Source organism: Etheostoma spectabile, chromosome 4 (genome assembly GCF_008692095.1).
Source record: "Etheostoma spectabile isolate EspeVRDwgs_2016 chromosome 4, UIUC_Espe_1.0, whole genome shotgun sequence".
NCBI lineage: Eukaryota > Metazoa > Chordata > Actinopteri > Perciformes > Percidae > Etheostoma > Etheostoma spectabile.
The window spans coordinates 7,170,323-7,190,258 of record NC_045736.1 but is presented as its reverse complement, the minus strand read 5'-3'; the positions used below and the strand labels follow the sequence as shown (position 1 = coordinate 7,190,258).

Here is a 19,936-nt window from a genome sequence, read left to right as displayed (position 1 = left end):
AGGACAAGTGCCTTGAATAGCCCGCTCACTCCTCCCCCTCCCCTCTCTCTTTCAGTCCCTCCCTGCCTCCCCTCTCTCAGCTGACATCAACACTCAAGGGACTGCTGCCAAAATACCAGGCAAGGTTGTCAGGATACTTGGAGGCTATTGAATGGAGAGAGAGAGAGAGAGAGAGGGAGAGAGAGAGAGAGAGAGGCTGAAAAGACAGCCGACTGTTTTATCTGTTCGAGTTCACACGGCCCAAAGTGCCTCTTTCTGTGGCCACACTTTGCTGCAGGTGCTTGTGGATCTGGGGTGCATGAAAGAGGGAAAAACTTGAGGTACAGACTTAGAAGTTAAAAAACCAGACAGATCAAAAACCTTCCGATTTTTTTTCTTACACTGAGCTTGAAAGTCCTGTTTTCTGACTTGATCTGCAATGAGTGGGAGTCAAAAAGGCCTACATATGCACAGTGACCTAGGAAACTTTATTACACACCTGTCTGTGCACATATGTGCTGTGCTGACATCAGGAAAATCGATGCACATGAATTGATTTTATTTCATCACTAATATGTAGTATGTATAAGTGTTTTACCCCAATGATGTTTCTAGACAAGTACCTCAAACAAACAACATAACGGCAGTCTTCTTCAGTTATGCCCTCTCATCCACAGCTGCTATTTTAACCAGCTGATCTCTGTTTGTCTCGAGTCAATCTGTGTGCAGCTGTCAGTGTGTCAACTCAACTGTTCCACACAATAAACCTCACACACACAACAGTTGCACTCCAACAACGTGAGAAAATGAAATACTAAGAGGGATGTGACTTTAGCCAGTGAGCTATCACAGGATGATATTCATGTTTCAAATTAAGTGTTGAACGTTTCACTTGCAGCTAAATATGCTAGATGAAAATATTTTACAGTATATGTACTGCATGTATTTTTTACTTATCCTACATGTTTGACTTGTTTGTGGAGAGTAGATCCTACAGGGGATGGAGGTTATATTATAATGTTAAAACGAAGACACAAATATTTTATATTGATTACAGAGGTTGAAACACACTAGGACCATAACGCATGAAAATGCACTTCTACTTTTTATGGTGCCAACACAAAAAAGACATTGAGAACTAGAGTTCATTCTGTGGAGCTTTTCTGGTTCATAATAAACACTCAGTGGCCACTTTATAAGGTACATATGTACAATCTAATGCAGAAGATATCTTTGAGTTGTTTTGTCCAACCCATTTACATCACTGATAATAGGCTAAATCATATACTCACCTCTGTATAATAAACAGCACAAGCTATATCCTTACTGCAGGACTGTTGTGTTAGACTGCATTAGTTTTAGCTAATTTAACACCCTGGAAACTCATGAGTGTATCTACAAGTTCAGATTAAGATATTTTAATTGTTTTACTATAAGCCTCTTTATTTGTTGGCTCTGAGAGTGATCTTCACTGTACTTCACTGTAAAGTGTCTACAATCAAGCTAGCGGCTCTGTGAGACTGGACTTTGAGCTAAAAGCTAATGTCAGCATGTTATAATGACAATGCTAACATTTAGCTAGATGGTTTAGGGTGTTAGCATGCGATCAGGGTACTCTGGTTTGTTGGCATTTCTTTAAACCTATCACAATCGTCTTTGGTGGCACTAAGCGCCACACAGAGCAACTGTACCTCCTCAAAATAGCCTTGTGAAGGAACTTGTTTTGGTAGAAAGTGTACATCCAAGATGGTTTTAGTCGTGCAACAGAAAACTCAGATTGGACAGGTAGTCTAGCTAGCTGTCTGGATTTACCCTGCAGAGATCTGAGAAAAGGTTAACTATAGTGCCCATAAATCGACCGGAGTTTAAAATGCCAACACAAAGAAAGCCCAAGGCAACGGATATCCGGGCAATCCTGGAAGTAGTGGATATAGACTAAGCTAAGCCTGATGAAATGGTTTTTATTAATTTGGTAGGTATTTAGTCATAAATGGACAAAGTAAAGTTTTTACTTCATGGTGGTATCAAATGACAAGTTATGGGATCACCAGAATTATTAAAATGTAATAAAAATCCATTCAATAGTCAAGGTAATTTACAGAAAACAGCAAATGTTAATCTGCTGGTGGTGCTATAAGAAAAGTCAACAAAGAATTTCATCCTCAGGGGACAGTGAATGTCCGTACTAAATTTCATGGTAATCTATCCAATAGTTGATGATATTGGACGGTTGTATGTTTCAGTCTGTAGCTCGGTAGTTGACCAGAGTAACCAACCGACATTGCCATCCCTCGAGCCATGCATCTAGTAGGTAAGTCTTTTGTACCCTAACTGGAAATTTGTCAACGCTCATATTTAGTATGAAAAACAGCAAAATGTAATTAATGTTGGAAACTTGTTATCACTTATCTTTAGTGATGAAACAGATTGAGAAATATTGAAAGATAAATAATGCTGTCAAGGCTGTTTGTGTTTCCAAGCGTGTGGGAAAGTTCAGCATGCCTGTATATCTGGGGAGCATGTTGGTCTGAGCGAGAGCACGCACTGGGCAGTTTGTCAGCGGTTGCTCCCACACACAGCTCACTGACTCAGCGTCCTGAATATCTAAAACCTGATCAAAAGGGTTGATTTCTGATATCCAATAACATAGCGTCTCCTGTTCGTTCACCATGTGCCGGAAAGCTCCGACTTGAGATAAAAAAAATAAAAAATACCAGAGGAATTCCACAGAGCTGAAGAAAGGGCGGAAGAAGAAAAGAATGGTGTGGGATGTCGAGAAAATGCTGAAAACATCTTTATGGCAGCTCGGGCACGAAGCCAGACAAGAAAGCCTTCAGACAGAACAAAGCGCTGTCAGAGGGACAGATGGAAGAATGGGAAACAGTGAAGAAGAAAGGGAGGGAGAGGAGGAGAACAGAAGGGATGGCTGGATGTGAAGATTATCTGACACATCGCCCATGACACTTGCAAAGTGCTCATTAGCTGTCTGAGCCACACTTCAAGGAGAGACCTTATTTTAGACGGCAAGCACAGACTGGCACTCACAGGCAGGGTAATTTTTCTGGTTTTAGCCCCCCCCCGTCACTTCGATGACTGGGACAGCCGCAGTCAGCACTATTACTGTATTGATTAATGGATAGTGTGGGATGCTATAAAAGGGAGTGGTGCTGGTTATTATGGGATTAAATGCAAGCACTCCCACTCTGGCTATTCAACTGCATGATCCCAAAGGAAGAGGCTAAACTGAGCACAGTGGTTTTGTCAGACTGTAGCTAATAACATTGAGCTTCAACATTTATGGATTTCTCGAACAAGCACTGGTTTCATTGTATAAGCGTTAAAGAAGAAAGGTAGTAAATGACTCAATTGCTTGTTAGAAACAAACCCTCAGTTTTGAGAATAAGTGACACAAACAACAAAAGTGCAAAGCTCCAAAAGGTGTTGTGTCCCAAAAACTAAATAGCATTCATCACACATGCACACACTGCTGCAACACAGAACTCCTAACTCAAGACAGCAAAAAGATAAACAACCATCTTTTTTAACACAGTGCATCAAACCATTAGTTCCAACCTGCCAGTGGAAGAGAACGTATTTAGATCCTTTACTTATACCACAGTGTAAAAGTACTGCATTAAAAATGTTACTTAAGTAAAAGTATGTACGTACAATCAGGAAAGTGTCCTTGTAATGTAACTGATTTTACTGATGTAATGAGGTGGAGCCAATTTCTTTTTTGGACAATATTCTATAGGACTGCAAACTATGATTACTTTCATAATGGATTAATCTGCTGATTATTTTCTCCATCCATCAATTGATCATTGATCAATGGTTTGTAAAAATTAAGAAAATGAAGTGACCAATCACAAGTTTTCAGAGCCCAGACGGGCACCTTCACAAAGCTTGTAAATTCAAAATTATTGAAAATAAATTCATTACTAAATTGTTAAATGTTTTAAAAGCTGGAACCATGAAATATATTTGCATTAATCATGACTTAAACGGTTTTCAAAATAATTGCCAATTAGTTGTTCTAAAGTTTGTTTATTTGATTGACAACCAACTATGTATTACAACAAGCGGTTAAAATACAGCTCCTGTAATTTTAAACCTTGATCTCTGCAAGAAGTATGTTTAATCATAATCAGACAAAACAGAATCATAGCTTTTTTGTCTTGCATGTAAAACAACATGCTTGACAACAAGACTTAGTTTTCTGTACAAAATAAAAGCGGGGATGAGGCGACCTCTAGAGGAAGAGTTTATTAAAAATAGAAGAATTTCCAATGCTGTTTCATTTCAACTGTTCTAATGGCACCACAGTTTAATTTAAAGTGCTTCTTATAAATAGTCTTTCTTTCCTGACTTGAAATGTGTGTTTTGTAACTTATTTGTTTTCTCCTGCATTTTTCAACATTCAACTTTCAATTAAAGGTGTTGTAGGTAGGATTATGAAGATCCAGGACTTCTCCTAAAAATGTGAACATCGACAACTTCTTAGTCCCTCTCCCCTTTCTGCTAAAGTCGAAAACTGTCTTCAAAGCCCCACAGCTCACAAAGGAGAATGAATGTGTGTGCATGAGCAGTGATTGACATGCAGTTAGACACTGAATTTTGGCAGTGCATAAGGCTGTGAACGTAACTGGAGAATGAGCTGGATCAGCAAAAAAAATAAGACAAATTTGGTTTGTTGTTACTGAAAAATAGAGTGTTGCTTTCCCAATTATTATTTTCTTCTAAATAAGATGTTGGCCTTTAACACTAATGAAAGGATCATGTTGGTACAATTGTTTATTTTTGTTATTGTCAACATATATCTAGATATCTAGATATCTGACGAAAACTTTTAAAGAATCTTTGAAAATTTAAAAGTAAAAAAGGTATTTTAATTTAAAAATAGCGATTGTCTTCAGGTCTTTGGATTAATACACATTTTAGTGACAAATAGTGTATTGGAGGAACCCAGTGCAACGGTGTGGCTCCTTGATTGTTTTTAAGAGAGAGGCTGCTAGTTACAACATGTTTTTCCCCATTATGTATTATAATCTTTCCATGCGTTGTGTGCATGTGACAGAATTTGTACCTCTGTAATTGGATGTTTCTTGTCGTAGTTAACTTCTACTGCAAAGTGTAAAGTACACAAACTTGCACCTTTGAGGTTTTATCAAAGAAGCAGTTATTTACACATGCAGTTGGTCAAACTACTCCAACTTTGCAACTCAACTGGTTTTGGACAAATATGGAGCTCCATAGCACAGAGGCATAAGGTATATTAGTCTTTAGGTGCACACGTTGTTAGTAAGTTGTAGTTGGTCTTATCCACAAAATTTATCAACAGACATATTCTCAAAAGATTCTTATTATTACTGTCAGTAAAAAATGAGAAACAACACTGATTTATTAATGGGAATCAGATGATAACCCATAGTAAATCACAGTACAAAATGAAACATAACATCCAGACAACTGGGTGATATCAACCAAGCCTGCTATCCTGTATGTTCCCTCCCAGGATGATTCAGTCTCAGCCACCTCTATGTTTATAAATGTCATAAAATAACTCAGTAGATTTCATGTTCGATGGCGGTGCAGGTGCTGTAGGGAAGGGCAGGCCTCCATATCCAGTCTGGGCAGGTACAGGCTGGTAACCTGGCTGATGTCCGGAGGGAGCGAGTGGCTGCTGTGGCACGTTGACTATGGTGAGGGTGTTTTTTTTGCAGCTAGAGGTAAGTTGTAGACAGCCTTTGGTTTGAAGATAAGGTACTAATATTTTGTGATTTGTTGACTGAGACAAAGTGGGCCACTATAGAGTGAAACAAAAGATAAGGTTTTTGTTTAAAGGAAAAGTTTAACGTTTTGGAAAATATGCTATTTGCCATTCACCTTCTTGCTGAGAGTTGGTTGGCCCCTCAAAAGCTCACTAATTACCCGCTTTGCATATATATTTTTTTTAATTTCTACAAATACTAATGTGAAAAAACGTCAAATCACAGTTTTATGGCAGGTTGTGTGCCAGATAATTGTTGGTTGGGACCAGTTGCCAGGCAACCAGTAGCGATTTTAGAAAGTTACTGGTCCGGCTGGCTGCCTGGCAACTGGTGGCGACCAGCAAATATCTGGCACATAACTGCCTATAAAACTGTGAAGTTGTAAACAAGATACAACGGTTAGTCAGTGAGATTTAGAGGTCTAGTTAGGAAGATTATATTACCTTTAAACAGAGCCAGGCTAGCTGTTTCCACCTGGTTCCAGTCTTTATGCTAAGCTGTACAAGCCGACTGCTAGCAGTAACTTTAAAATTAGCTTAGCATTCAAACATACAGTATATGAGAGTGGTAGCTATCATTCTTCTTGTCTAACTCTCAGCAAAAAAGCTAATAACTGATTTCCCAAAATGTGAAACTAACCCTTTAATTGTGGTCGTTTGCACATACAGTATTACGTTAAACTAAACTGTAACCAAAAATGTGTCCTCCTTTGGGGTCTCTGGTTGTGTCATTTTGGACACGTCTTGTAGAACAAGGGGCCACACAGCAGATGATGAGACCCAAGCACAGAATACTAGGAAAAATAGGCCCTAAGATGCTTCCCAGAAGATTGGAAACATGGCTTTTTTTTGTCATAGCTAGGCCTGGGCTAAAAAAAACTATGAAAAGAGCTATTTTAATTTCTTAAAAACGCTCATATTGTTCAAAACAGGAGCGCACCTTGTACAGCGTTCTCGTTTTTCTTCAGTTAGACGGTGTTCACTGCAGCGGTACTTTCTGTTGCAGTTTCCAAGGCCGTATCGAGAGCCACAAAGCTGAGTATCATGGTAGTAACCATCTGTCTCCCAGTAGCTGCTACAGTAATCAGCTGTAACATGTAAAACAAGGTGATGGTGAAGAATAGCGAGGGTGAGAGGTTAAGCACTTACACATCATTGATAAGATAAACAACTAAATAGTTGATGATACATAAATAGACTTTAAAGCATGTGTTACTGCCAGAGAAGTTGTGAAACAGTGGCACCTGATAAGGAACTGATCTAACTTGTTTGGGTAGTTTAGGTTTCATTTTTGTCCCATCCTATAGCAAGTAGCCCAACAGCATTCCTCATTTAATGGGAAAGACTTGCCACTCTCTGATCAATGAAAGATTTTTGCAAAAGGAAGTGCAGCATTTAAACAAAGGTTGTATTGTTGTAAATCCTAGTACTGCCACATTTTTCTTTTGTGAGCAGGCCAAGACGGTAACACCAAAACAAACAAGACAAGACATGTTGCATTTACACGTATGATCGAAATAAAACAAATTGCTCACTAGCTGTGCTTCCCCTCTCTTTATGTGCACACATTCAGTTAAAATGTACATTTTCTTTGCAAGGTTTTTATGGATTTGCCTTTATGGTAATAAAGAAAACCCATGAAATAACCATCCACATTTCACAACTTTTCCATTGAAATTGTAATTTTTGAATCGGTTCCAAGGTCCAATCCTAAACTCTTCACTAACTTTTATATTTGTTTAACTATGATAATGTATTCCTATCCCTGTTATAGTTATTGTATATATAGTCAAAAGTTTGGGGTCACTTACAAATGTCTCTCTAAGTTGTCTTGTGTAGACATAAGTGCATAATAGTGCATCTATTCGGAAAATTCAATAACCAAAGTTGGGGAAAAAGAAAATAAACATTTTATTGAACTCTGCAGAAGAAGTGGTGGGGCGTTAACAAAATAAAAGTAATGTACATATATTGTCAAAGTAGCATCAGTGACAGTTACTCTTGGACAAGAAACAGATGGAACAATAATAAATCTCTGCTGGCATGTCTTTTATAAAGAACAATGGCTATAATCCACACCCACCCACAATAAAAACACTAACCAAAGTCATGTTGAAGAAACAACACTGACCAAAAGACTGAAATCACAGGCAGAGCACGTTTATAAAGACAGATCTTACACAAAAGGCAAGGTTACAAGAAAGTACACAGACAAATTGTGTGACCAATGTAAACACATGCATATTCCTCACAAATAACTGTTTAGCAAATTACAGATGTGAGGACATTTAGGCCCCTTTCATTAGCTGGCATATCCAATATGTCAGCTGGTAAAAGCATAGACGTGACTGAAGGCTCTTCTGAAAGATGTCCCACTGATACTCACATATGATGAATTGAATATATGAGGTACTTTTTTCTTTGAACACAACCAAAGTCTAAATAGAAGAAGTTAAAAAGTCAGGGTGGCTCAAAAGATAAATGGCTGGCTCGACATACGAGTTGTGACTGAAATCCTCAAGTCAATTTAGCAAAACAGCGTTCAAGTCATTTCAGTTGACAGAAAGCAGGGCAAGGAAGGTGTGTTCATTTAGTTAGTAAAACTAGAACAGACTACTAATTCAAACTTGACTGCTACGCTGGTGCAGTCAAATATAGGCAAAGATGATAATTTCCAGAATAAAAACACAACACTAAATACAAAATGATGACCTTTAAAGATTCATAACATGCACAAAGTTGAAAGGCTGCATAATGTGGCAGGTTGAACTGAATGTACAGTGAAGTAAAAGTAACACAACACTAGGTGAAACAGACCAAGCAAAAGTGCACAAATAACTACAAAATGAGATTTTAAAAGGTAGAACGAGTAGAATTTGTCGGTTGCGGTTTGTAAAAGCAAATTTTAAAGTGTGGACTTCCTCCACCACTCAACGAGGGTTATGCTGCCGGGTAGCGGGTGAAGGACAACCCCGGAATCCACCTCGTTTTGGAACAAGCTTTGTCCGCTTGGCATTTCACGTCGCTAAATTTGTGTTTTCTCTGCGCTGTTTGCCATTTCCGTAGCTTCCTCTTGGATGAGTGCTTACGATCTGGTCGCTACGTTTTTATAAATGTTGAAGCCCCAGAAATGACTCAAACACAGCGATAAAAGAAGAAAATACAGGCAGGGTCTCTGCAGATACAGACCCCACCACACAAGTGATGATTGAGAGGGATTGTTTTTGAATTAGTACAATGTTTTTTGTTGAAGTCCTACTCATTGTGCCTTGAAACTGTTAAGAATGACATGCACACTTAAGTTTGATAAAAGTAATGTGGCTTAAAGGCCCAATTGTTTCTTGCATTTCGTAAGTTTACCATTTGTATTGTTTTGTGGATGTTTGGTTAAATAAAAAGAAAAAAAATACTCCTTTGGTTATTTCATTCAAAGCTGCCGATGCATTTCAGCTCAGTTACACTGTTATGTTGTAAGATGAAAACAATGAATGAAAACAACCTGAGAAAAAAAGGAGACATAACTTCAAGTGAACTCTCCCATTTACATGCACACATAAAACTTTCTGTGTGCGAGGCTTATTTTGTTGAATTAACATGATGAACGTTCCCTTTTGCTGGAAGGTTAAAATAAGACCCTTTATCTCAAACGTTAGTCAAGTGACAATAGCCAAGTTTCTATTCAATTGTCAAGCAAATTTTAAGTAAACCTTTGAAATGTTGCAAAAAAGAAATGTGAATTAGGCGGGTTTTCATCGACTGGTTTTTGGTGAGCAAACAAACAGCGGCTACAGCGTAGTTTTGTCAGGAGTTGACACCATAGGCTACGCATGGCTGCAATCACCACCAGTGAAAATAGAAGTAGCAGAAGCTAAGGTTGCTAACTGGAAACAAAGCAGGTCATCTTGGCCATCTAACCCATTTATGAGAGAGAATCAGAGGGAAGAGGGCGATCAGCAATTTGGTTTAATTGGACAGGTTTTAATTGTTCTTTGATGTCAGCGAGTATTGGCCATGTTTCATGCTGTACGGTAAAGAAGACACGTTATGGAATATTCTGCAAAGGCGTTTCCATATCCCACTTAGCGCATTAACTTTTTCAAAAAAAAAAAAGAAAAGGCAAAAGCCACCTCAAGCGAGCGCAATTGAAAAGCACATTAAAATATGTGAGGAAAACCTGGCTAATGCATCCTTTCCATGTTACTTCTAGTGCGAAGTATTACACACTTTGGACTTGATTTGTTCCCGCACATATACAGCCTTATAAAAGTACATAAAAAAAGGTTTAAAGCACTTTATCCGTTTTAAATACTGGCAGAAAAGCAATGCATTTATGCCCGTGACTACCAAAACCCCTCCAAAGTTAGACCCCTGAGTCTGATTTCAATCTCTGTAGATGGTGAATGAAGAGGTCAGGCAGGTTTGGCCAGGGCATAGTAACAATGGGAAACGGGAGGGAGGTTTTGAGGCATGTCCAGAAGGCTGGAAAATGTCTACTCTTTTAAAATACACTCAGTAGTTTTATGTGTCATTTACCAAGATGATAATGTGGAGCCTCTAAAAAATATTTTAAATATAAAAAATAAAAAATTAATCTCAACACTATATTGTAATATACTATACTATATTGTAAGTCAATGCAATACGAGCTGAGAGGTATCAACATTTTCTCTTGGCAACTTGCACAGCAACTACAAATATGTCATGACATTCCAATATTTAACCACCCAAACACGTGAAGCAAGACACATTTCTAGTTCTGCCAAGATTGAAAATGTTGGAGCACTTTTAAAGTGGCCAAGAGTGAGGCAGTATGGTTCATTATCCAGTCTAAGGGGGCGGAGCAATATAATCGGGGTTGTACGCTGGCTGGGCTAGGTAGCCTGTGGGTGGGGGTGGAGCGTTGGGCTGAGGCTGGACAGGAGGCTGCAGAGGGTACGCTGGCTGGCCTGGGGTGAACGCAGCCTGGCTGTAAGGCATCGGGTTGGGATGGAAGCCAGGGCCGACTGTACACAAAAAGAAAACATGGCAGGATGGGAGGATGAAAGGGTTGAATATGTTTCAACAGTAACCACAAGTTCAGTTCTGTCAAGCAAAGTAACCATAAATGTTTCATTCCTTTTTTTTTCCTTTTTTAACAAAATCCAGACATAACCAAACTTTATTTCAACAGCGATTATTCTACCTCCACTTCCAACTGATGGTATTCTAAAGCACCGAAATTGCATAATGATTTTTATTTTTAAAGCTACAATGTAATGTGTCATTATACTGTGGTAAAGAGCACTTATATTTATTAGTTTTCTTTTCTGAGTATGCTGTGATTTTAAAAGAAAACACTATGTAATCATCAACTTAATTTCTGTCCATTCCCTGCAGATGCATTTTAGAAAAACCTCAAATCAGTTTGAAGTACACAGACAACTATTGTTTAAAAAAGAAAAAGAGTGTACTAACTTTACTTGGGAAATGAACATTTTAATTTTAAGCAGATGAAGAAGAAGATGATGATGATGTAAGATGAATCTCTGAGAGTGAAGGCTGTTGGAATAAATTCAAACTTGTTGTCTAACACTTTCAGAAAGTTAGTTAGTTAGTAGTAGTTTTAGCCACATCCAATCCAATCATTCACAATTTATCAATGCTTGAAAATCTGCTCACAGTTCATAAAGGCTACTTTATAATTTAGTGTCTTGTCAACAAATATGTTTTATCATTATTTCTGTTAACAAAATAAATACTGGCAGGGTGTTATAAAAAGGGAAGTTGTCACAGGCTGTTGTCACAATCACATCTGCACCTCTTTGTTTAGGTTATAAAAATCCACACTCACTGGCTTCCTGATATGTTGGTGGTGGTGCAGCCATGAACGGTTGCCCATGGTAGGGTGATGTTGGCATGTGCTGAGCTCCGTAGCCCTGGGGCATTGGCTGCGCTCCGTAGCCCTGGGGCATGGGCTGGGCTCCATAACCCGGCTGCACTGGTGTGGATTGGTAGGGTTGATACTGGCCCCCCTGGTAGGACTGAGGCTGCCCAGGTGTTGCAGTAGGCTGCTGGGGGTACTGCTGGGGAGCGGTGGTGACCACTGTTGTGTGGGTAGTGGTAGTCATCACAGCTGTATGCCAAATCAACACAGAAACACATTTTAAATATATACGGATGATATAACATAGGTAGAAGGTCTAATAACAGTCTCAGTTTAAGTAATGGGAAGTTCTGCAGAGCAATGAAATAAAGAGAACTACATTAAAATAGCTTTGACTAACAAAAGCAAATAGTCTGAGCTGATTGTTTGGTAAACTGGGAAATCATGATTTACCGGTAATGCCGGATAACATAGTAAATGAGACCAGCAAGGGTTGACATACCAACTAACAGCAACACATACTCCCCAAAATAAGATTCAGCCTAATTCACAATGTTTACCAGCATTTCTTTCCAAAGCATCACCACCAATTACACAGAGAATTACAAAATGGTGTGAACAAAGTATGACACCATTACCAAAAAAAGAGAAGTGCAGATGTCAAACCGAGAAAAAATCTGTTTGTTCCACAAGTACGCAGCAATGCTTAACTACTTAACTAGACTTATTCGTGCAACTGTACAAACGTGACAGTGACTGTAATTAAACGGAGCTGAAAAACTATAAAGTCAACAAGCTTCTACAAATTGTCCTGTCCTATGAATGTTACTTTATTTGGTGTCACAAACAAATATTTCATATTACACTGGACAGGGAATCAAGGGTGTATTTCCACTGGGGTACACCACTGTTTTAGTTTAGTGCCAACCAATGTTAGGTTCAGTTTCATTTACACAGTAAACTCCACCTAAACGTTTTTTTCTGACTGTCCAGCTGCCAAAATCCAGAGAAGCGATCCAGAGAAGAGAAATCTTCAGTGAGTCAACTTTAGTTCATTTCTTGTTAGGGCACGATTATACTCCGGAACGGGCACGTACATGGACAGCATAGTAGGTCTGTTTATACTATCTGCTTGGAGGACGGTATAATTTTGGCTTCACACAAATTAAGCTTTGTGAGTAGCAGTGTGTGCTTTTTGGACATTTTTTGCCCTGAGCCATGTTTTTCAGCTTACACAAATCACTGAATCTATAATTGTATTCCTAGCAAATATTCTCATAAGAAGAAACTAAAATTGAACATAGGACAGTAAAGGATGGGGATGGTTAGGAAGTACCAAGAAAACTAAACATGATTTGGTACGCAACTTTTAAAAACCTTTTTTTTGTTACTTGCCAGATATAAATGTTATATAAATAACCTTGCAGGGATTCTAATGTTTCCAAATAAAGTGTAAATCTCGAGGAAAGGTGCGTGTGCGTGTGTGTCAGTCACTACCCCACCACATGGGAGTCATCATGACCACTTCCTGTAAATGACGTGGCATGGTCTTGAGTTTTCCCCACTGTGGTTGATGTGGAAACAATGAGTCACAAGAGGTGGAGCTCTGACATTCCTGGATGTGATCCCAGCCTGCAACAGCCAAAGTCGGGGGAATCCACATTCTTTTTAGCCTAGTGCTTGCTCTGACAGAGCTGAGTCGCTACATGGAAAAACCTGGACCAGCTGGCTTTAAAAAGCAAACTGAGAGGAAGGGCCAGTGTAGTATTGTCAACTCAAGTGTCAATACAAACACACACACAGTCCTTAGGTGCTTTACTCCACTGCGGGTACTTTTTAAGGAATTCATTTAGAAAAGAGGGTTACTTGTTGACACAAACAGATAAGTGATAAGAGAGTCTAAGCACTGGGATGTGAAATGAGCAAAAGTAGAAATCCAGCAACAGAAACACTGAGTTGGAGTACTATAGAGACATACACTTGAGCTAAATCCACCCTGATGTAATTGGAGAAAACAGGATGCAGGCTGTCTTTCTGTGATTGCACAAAGCTCATAAAAAACAAGGCGTGGAAATTACCATGCCAAGGTTTTCCCTGGTAATGTGCATTACTACTGTAAACAGTTTGTAAATGTGTCTGTCACCAACTAAAAATATCAAAAATATTTAACCAAAACATACTATACTTGCAAAAATATATTCTGTTTGTCCTATGCATGAGGTTCACTGGCTTTGTCTCAAGATTACTCTAACTTTTAGTAATGAATGACATTTGGTAGACAGAGGCAAATAAATAATTCATTCCATATTGTTATGATCTAGATCTGAGATGTAGATGAAACTATGAAAGACAGAAGCTTGGCTGAAGAAAGGTCGTAAAGCTATTGTAAGCTTACTTTGAGTAGTCAGACTTAATGATAGGGGGGCTTTTGCACATGAAGACTGGTTGAGTTTGATTCTGAGGTCTTATCTCAAAAAAACATAAAATTCTTTCAGTGTCTGCTGCTCAGAGGCATACAGGGCCTGCTATAAGGCAACAAGGATGCAAATCACAACTCTGTAGCAGAAACATGAAAATAAAGTGTCAATGTTAATAGTATGAAGATTAAAGAATACAAGATAATTTAAAATTATAGTATTAGGAATGAGGCTGGCAATTTTCTGTATTTCTGTTATTGTCAACTAATCCCAGTCCATGGTGCTCAGCTGGAAGCCCATTGGTTTCCATCTTTAAAAACACTTAACAAATAAATAGTAAAATAAATTCAGTGTGTTACATATTGTCGTCATTTTTGCCAACCTGATATGTTGAATCAGGAGGAGAGCAGTTGGACTCAATGACCAATCTGATTGGTGGAGTGCTAGCCCGCAAATGCGAGCGGGATGAGTGTGACTAGAGTCTCTCAAAATCTGATGAAAATCTTTTAAACTGACCTTTGTTGATCTGAAATCGAAACAGATTCAGCAACTGCATGGACTATTTCTCGCTTAAAATGTTTCAGAAACACATTTCGTAAACTATTTTTGAAAAATATGAGATTGTATTCCAAATGAGCCGCCAATATGGTCTGGTTTTGGAAATTCCAGAGAAGCCAGACCCACGAGACGCGTTCGTCCAATCAGCCGTCGGTTTAAATTTTTTGGGCAACAATACAGATTAGTGCCCTCTGCTGTTATGGAGACGTATTGTGTCTCGAGCAGAACGTACACTCAAGTTGACGTCGCTTTGGTGTGTTACGAGGCACTTTTGTGACCAACTCTGGGAGACTGTCAGTCCGACTGCCTAAACTGCCGAATGTCGGCCGTCGGGTTGGAGCGTCAGAGCCTTAAGTGTACGCTATATTTAGAATATTTTCACATCTTTATCTTGCTGTCAGAGCCCTTTCTGAAGGGGAACTGAAATGTTTACTAATTCTCTAAAATCCACCAGACTCCATTGACAAAAACAGCAATTTTACATTGCAGAAAAAGAGAGTTGCTCTACCGCTGCCTCAACAACTTAGCTTGTTTGTTATTTTATGAATTTATTTAGCATTAAACAAAACAAATAGCCAACACTAGCTGCTAGTGTAGGCTTCCATTACGTGCACTGCCTCGATATGTGTAGGCAGCCAGCCAAGGCTTATTTTATTGTGAATATGATTATTTATTAATAAACATCTACATAAACTAGAATGTGGCTTTTAATTTTATATTGCCATACTTGATGACATTTTAATCAAGAAGAAACATTTTCCATTAGCTGTGAGAACAACATACCACATCTTGTTGCGAGCTAGGGTATAAAAACATTACATTGCCCTTGTTCTTGGTAAATAAGAAACATTTCCCTTTGTGCAATGCTGTGATAGAGGCATGTGTTTACCACACAGGAATGAGCAATATCAGGTTTTGGGGTTAATCTTTTTTGAGGGATTTGTTGACAACAACATATAAATAATACATAATATACATACAAATCGTAGATTTCCACAGAGCGGTTTTTAAACATAAAAGGCTGGATTTTATCACATCTATGGCTTAATTCATAACATTGACAATGAAAAGGCCCCTAACGGGCGTGATCTTTTGCACCAACTCCAAATAGCAAAAATCCCTGATGACTATACTGGGTCATCAACATGCGAGATACACTGCTCACCACAGAAGATCACTAAAAAGCCAAGTAAAACACAGCACTGCCTGCAGAATGATAACAAACACAAATATCAGGAACTTCACAGCTCTGGACAGAGTGTACTTCATTGCATAAAGTACCTGTTTGCTCTGTGTCTCAATGTCTGTGTTATTGGTTAGACTAAGTAACTGCAGTAACGAAAGTCATGTGGTGGGTGGGACAACAGATCTCAAACAAATCCCCTGATGTACAGTTTTCAAAACCAGACGGACAAATACTCCAACACATTGGAAACCAAGAGTCTGGGTTCTTCCTTAAAACAACCCCCAAAATCCGACAATGCATTTTACGTAGGTTGAGAAGCCGCCGACAGACAGTCAGCAACTCATTAATGTGATACTTGTTGATTGTGTGCAGGGAACCTATGTATATGTGTAGCTACATGTTGCACAAGCAGCAACACATGACCACATGCTTTTAAAATGAAGCATCAGAGTCAAACACAGATACAGAACTGTTTGCATCCACATGTTGGTACCTACTACTTTAAGTCTATCCAATCAATAAATCCCACCCTAGCCTGTTTTGAGCTCCTGAAACATTAGCCGTGGGGAATATAAAGGCGGTCCAAATCCTGGCCAAAAGACTAGCTGTCCGTTCTGCATCAGAAAAGCATAACCAACAACGACAGACAGATTGAATTGCTAGAGGAGGGATACTTACGTCTTCGCCTGCGGCACATCTTGTACAGGCAGCAGCAGGGACAAACACAGCAGCTGATGAAGATGATTAAACTAACGATGGAGCCAGCAACACCAATGGCCATGGGCAATCCTGACATATAACTGCCTGGGGTATAGGCACTATAAAAAAATAAAAATAAAACATTTTAGTTGTTATTATCTCCCTGGTACAGAATAATAGACAATAATATTTATTTAATTAGCGCTCATAACACTATGATAGTGAACTTTATTAATACACAATATTTGTCATGACAACTATTCATTCTGCATTTATCACAACTGAAAAACACAAATACATGCATTGTATAATTACATAAATACAGAATATTACCCAGTTCATAAAATTCTATTCCTTGTTGTCTTTGCTGATTAAATGAACATCAGGCATGTAAGCTGAACATTATTTATTAATCTGTTATGTTAAAGGTGACTTCTGCTGCAAGCTGCAGTTGATTCCCACATTAGCTTCATGTCGGTGGTCGTGCACCAGAAGACACCACTTCCTGTTACTTGACTGCATGGTCTTTGCAAAACAGGCTGCAACGGCACACCTCTACTGAGGTTGCACAGGGACGAGAAACTGTGGTTAGAGGCAATTTACCATCCATTACAGAATAAAAATAGAATACCAGTCTTCTTGTTGATCCTCAGAAAAACGATAGGAATTATCTTGACAGCAGTATCTCATGAGACAGCTACCGCAGCAAAAACTGTTTTTTTCGCATCTTTGGTATGGGTTATTATTGAAGGCCAGACAGTCGCGGTCTCCTGCTGTAACAGAGCAAAGAGGGGCAGGAAAGGTTAGCCTCACTACCACTCAAGACAAAGCTGTGGTGGTGATGAACTGCCAGAGATGGGTAAAATAGGAGTAATAAAGCATGAAAGGAGACGTACATGCCTCAACTCACAAAGGCATCCTTGCTAATTTTAGGGGTTCATATTTTTGGTTTGATGGTCTAGGTCTTGAGCAATCCAATTAAACTTAAACAATTAGTGCATTAATTTATTAATCAATGGACAGAATGTTACAGGGAGCTTGTTTCGACTAATTTTTTTTTGAGGGGAGTGGTGGGGGTGTTCAAGCAAAAATGTCAAACATTCTATACTTTTCTGACATTTTATAGACAGAATAAATAACTGGTGATCAGAACATTACTTGGTTGCAGCTGTAGGCTACAGTCTAATTACGCTAATATTTGTAATGCAGTAATACAACAATTTTGCAACAAATCCTACATGCATGAAGGTTAAACGGTTGTTTTTCTATCAACTGTATAAAAAGGTGCTGATTCAACTCTGGTGTATTTCGTTATTCTGACGTGTATTTTTAATATTTTGTCCCCCTTTATTTTTGATCAATGAGGATTATTGTCATCTTTGCAACGGTAACGGTACTGCAATATATTATGGATTATTTTTAAGAAAAGACTAAACGTAATCTGTATTTAAAATGATCAGATGTTGGACAATAGGTAGGAAACAAAAAAATATCAAAACATTGACAACGACCAGTTGAGCCACGTTAAATATCTCGGTGTGTTGACCGAATCATAAAAAAAAAGATGGACGGGGAACAGGTTGATTCCCAATTTGCAACTTGAACCGAGCTAACAATAATAAAACTACTTTTGGACCAAAAACGGCCACTCTAATAGACACTCCTGCTAAATTGCGATGCTAACGTCACTGACATCGCTCGCATTTCGGGCTGTTTGAGTCCCGGTTTCTAGCTAGCATTAGCTAACTGAGCATACGTTAGGCTACTGCAGTAGAGGAATAGTGAGAGACAAAGAACAAAAGAACGACCGTTTGGAGATTAAAATGTAAAACTCACCAGATACACAAGGGGCCAGGACCGCACATAAAGCAAACACAACAACACTAAGCAGGCCCGACGCCATGGCTACTTCAAGACTCCTCGAGACGACTCTCCTCCGACTGTCTGATCTGAACCATGGATATGAACCGAGCTGCCGCCGCAAAGATCGTCTATACACCTTTGCGTCACTCAGTCACGCTCAGACGACGACCCGCCCATGTTCCGGAGACAGATTCAATGTTTTTACAATACCATTCTATGTATTTGTTTTTTTACTTTTAAATCGTGTCTTGTTATAAAAGTTGAATTGCTATATTAAGCATGTACGCGTTCTTTGATTTGATGAGGACGAAGAAAGGCTGAGGGTCCAATTGAGAATTAAGAAAAGGTTTAATGAAAACAGCATGATGAAGATGATAAGACAAATACAAAACGATACAAAACATAATAACACTGCAGCTGATTTTAACTTGATCCATGTTGCTCCCTAACGGAGTCACATGAGACCAGTCCCGAAATCATCTCCACGTCTCCACGCCCAAATCTATCCCAAATAGAAATAAGTTGAGGGTGGCTCCTCAAATCAAACCTTTACCCATTGGTCAGATGTTTTCTCAAGATCAAGTCCCACCTCTGAATTGTCAGGTTTGGTCGAGGTCACAGGTAAAGGTCTTTTATCATGATTTTGCCAAGTCTATTTAAATTTACTGGGATATGCATTTCCTTTGTTCTTAGGTAAGACTGGCCCAGCAGGGGTGGCTCCCAAAAAACAGGAACAACAGTTACCTTTCCAGTGGGGACAATGAGTTGCCTCATGTATGCTAAATGATAGATATGACCTAATCAATTCTTTAGAGACAGAGGAAGAGAAGGGGAAGGTGAGAGCATAGTAAACAGTAGGGCCGGTCTTGACCTCTTCACAGAGACAAATAATGCGTATTTTCCTAACCTGTCTGCATCATACGTAAACAGAATATTTCATTATATATATTATTTTGTAATATTTTTTTTAAACTTTTTATATTTCAACACATGCTTTCGATAACGTAACTCTGAGTGAAGAAGTACATTACGTTGGGAGCTGTGGTGTCCTTTCTCCCTAGCTGGAAAGGAAAATGAGCTGCTGGGCCCCGGTCAACACCCAGTCCTCCTAGGCTCTTGTGCAACTGTAACTCTGTACATTTAAGTACTGGGGTGGAAGAAGTTGCCTACTCAGAGCTTTTACTTTAGTAAAAGTACTAGTGATACCACACTGTAAGCCTACTACATAGTCCGTGTAAAAGTGTGAAACCCACAATTATGCACAGATTCTCATACTGATGATTTGCCTGAACTCTAGAGGACAGTGGTGGAAGAAGTATTCAGATAGTAAAACATCCTGTTTTAAGTGAAAGTTGGATCTGCTATAAAATACTCCAAAAAAATCTTAAAAGACAATTTAACTGCTTTTTTGTAAACGCTTTCCCCCATGCATAGTTGTCCATTTATGCATGTTTAATGTACCACACACACACACCCACACACACACAAATCTAACACATTTTGGTTATTCTTGATATTGTAGTTGTTGTTCATATATCATACTGTTTGATCACTATTATGTAGTGATGTTACTTTATATATATATATATATATATATATAT

The 19,936-nt window shown here is 38.8% G+C and overlaps 2 protein-coding genes and 2 long non-coding RNA genes across 5 annotated transcripts in view; 1 reads left to right on the top strand and 3 right to left on the bottom strand.

Moving 5' to 3' along the window:
• Nucleotides 1–5,503: 5,503 nt before the first annotated feature.
• LOC116687459 (uncharacterized) lies at nt 5,504–6,886 on the bottom strand (the record flags this gene model as incomplete). Its single annotated transcript, XM_032512888.1, has 3 exons — nt 5,504–5,785; nt 6,489–6,618; nt 6,690–6,886. Coding segments are annotated over 3 exons (606 nt in total), but the record flags the coding sequence as incomplete, so codon positions are not given.
• A 3,140-nt stretch (nt 6,887–10,026) lies between these two features.
• LOC116687435 (protein shisa-5) lies at nt 10,027–18,550 on the bottom strand. The gene is made up of 5 exons (XM_032512816.1): nt 18,309–18,550; nt 17,104–17,245; nt 16,452–16,591; nt 11,580–11,861; nt 10,027–10,752 (listed from the first exon to the last, which is right to left on the bottom strand). The coding sequence occupies exons 1-5, from the start codon at nt 18,373–18,375 to the stop codon at nt 10,577–10,579; spliced, it is 807 nt and encodes a 268-aa protein (XP_032368707.1). The 5' UTR covers nt 18,376–18,550; the 3' UTR covers nt 10,027–10,576.
• Nucleotides 10,027–19,936, bottom strand: part of LOC116687442 (uncharacterized) — an 18,408-nt gene continuing 8,498 nt past the window's right edge. Inside the window, exon 3 of the long non-coding RNA XR_004331543.1 lies at nt 10,027–10,499. This is a non-coding gene — a long non-coding RNA (uncharacterized LOC116687442). The remainder of the gene's footprint in view (nt 10,500–19,936) is intronic.
• The window catches only part of LOC116687440 (uncharacterized), a 19,525-nt gene continuing 13,462 nt past the window's right edge, over nt 13,874–19,936 (top strand). The window contains exons 1-2 of one of the 2 annotated variants that reach the window (XR_004331541.1): nt 13,874–13,886; nt 18,858–18,863. This is a non-coding gene — a long non-coding RNA (uncharacterized LOC116687440). The remainder of the gene's footprint in view (nt 13,887–18,857; nt 18,864–19,936) is intronic. The other variant, XR_004331542.1, reaches the window with a different exon arrangement.

Coding starts and splice junctions, on each gene's coding strand:
- LOC116687435 (XM_032512816.1), bottom strand. CDS start 18,375: ATGGCGTCGGGCCTGCTTAGTGTTGTTGTGTTTGCTTTATGTGCGGTC. Junction 16,592..17,103: donor GAGGATCAACAAGAAGACTG/GTATTCTATTTT, acceptor ATTTTTTTATAG/TGCCTATACCCCAGGCAGTT. Junction 10,753..11,579: donor ACCAACATATCAGGAAGCCA/GTGAGTGTGGAT, acceptor TTTTGTGTACAG/TCGGCCCTGGCTTCCATCCC.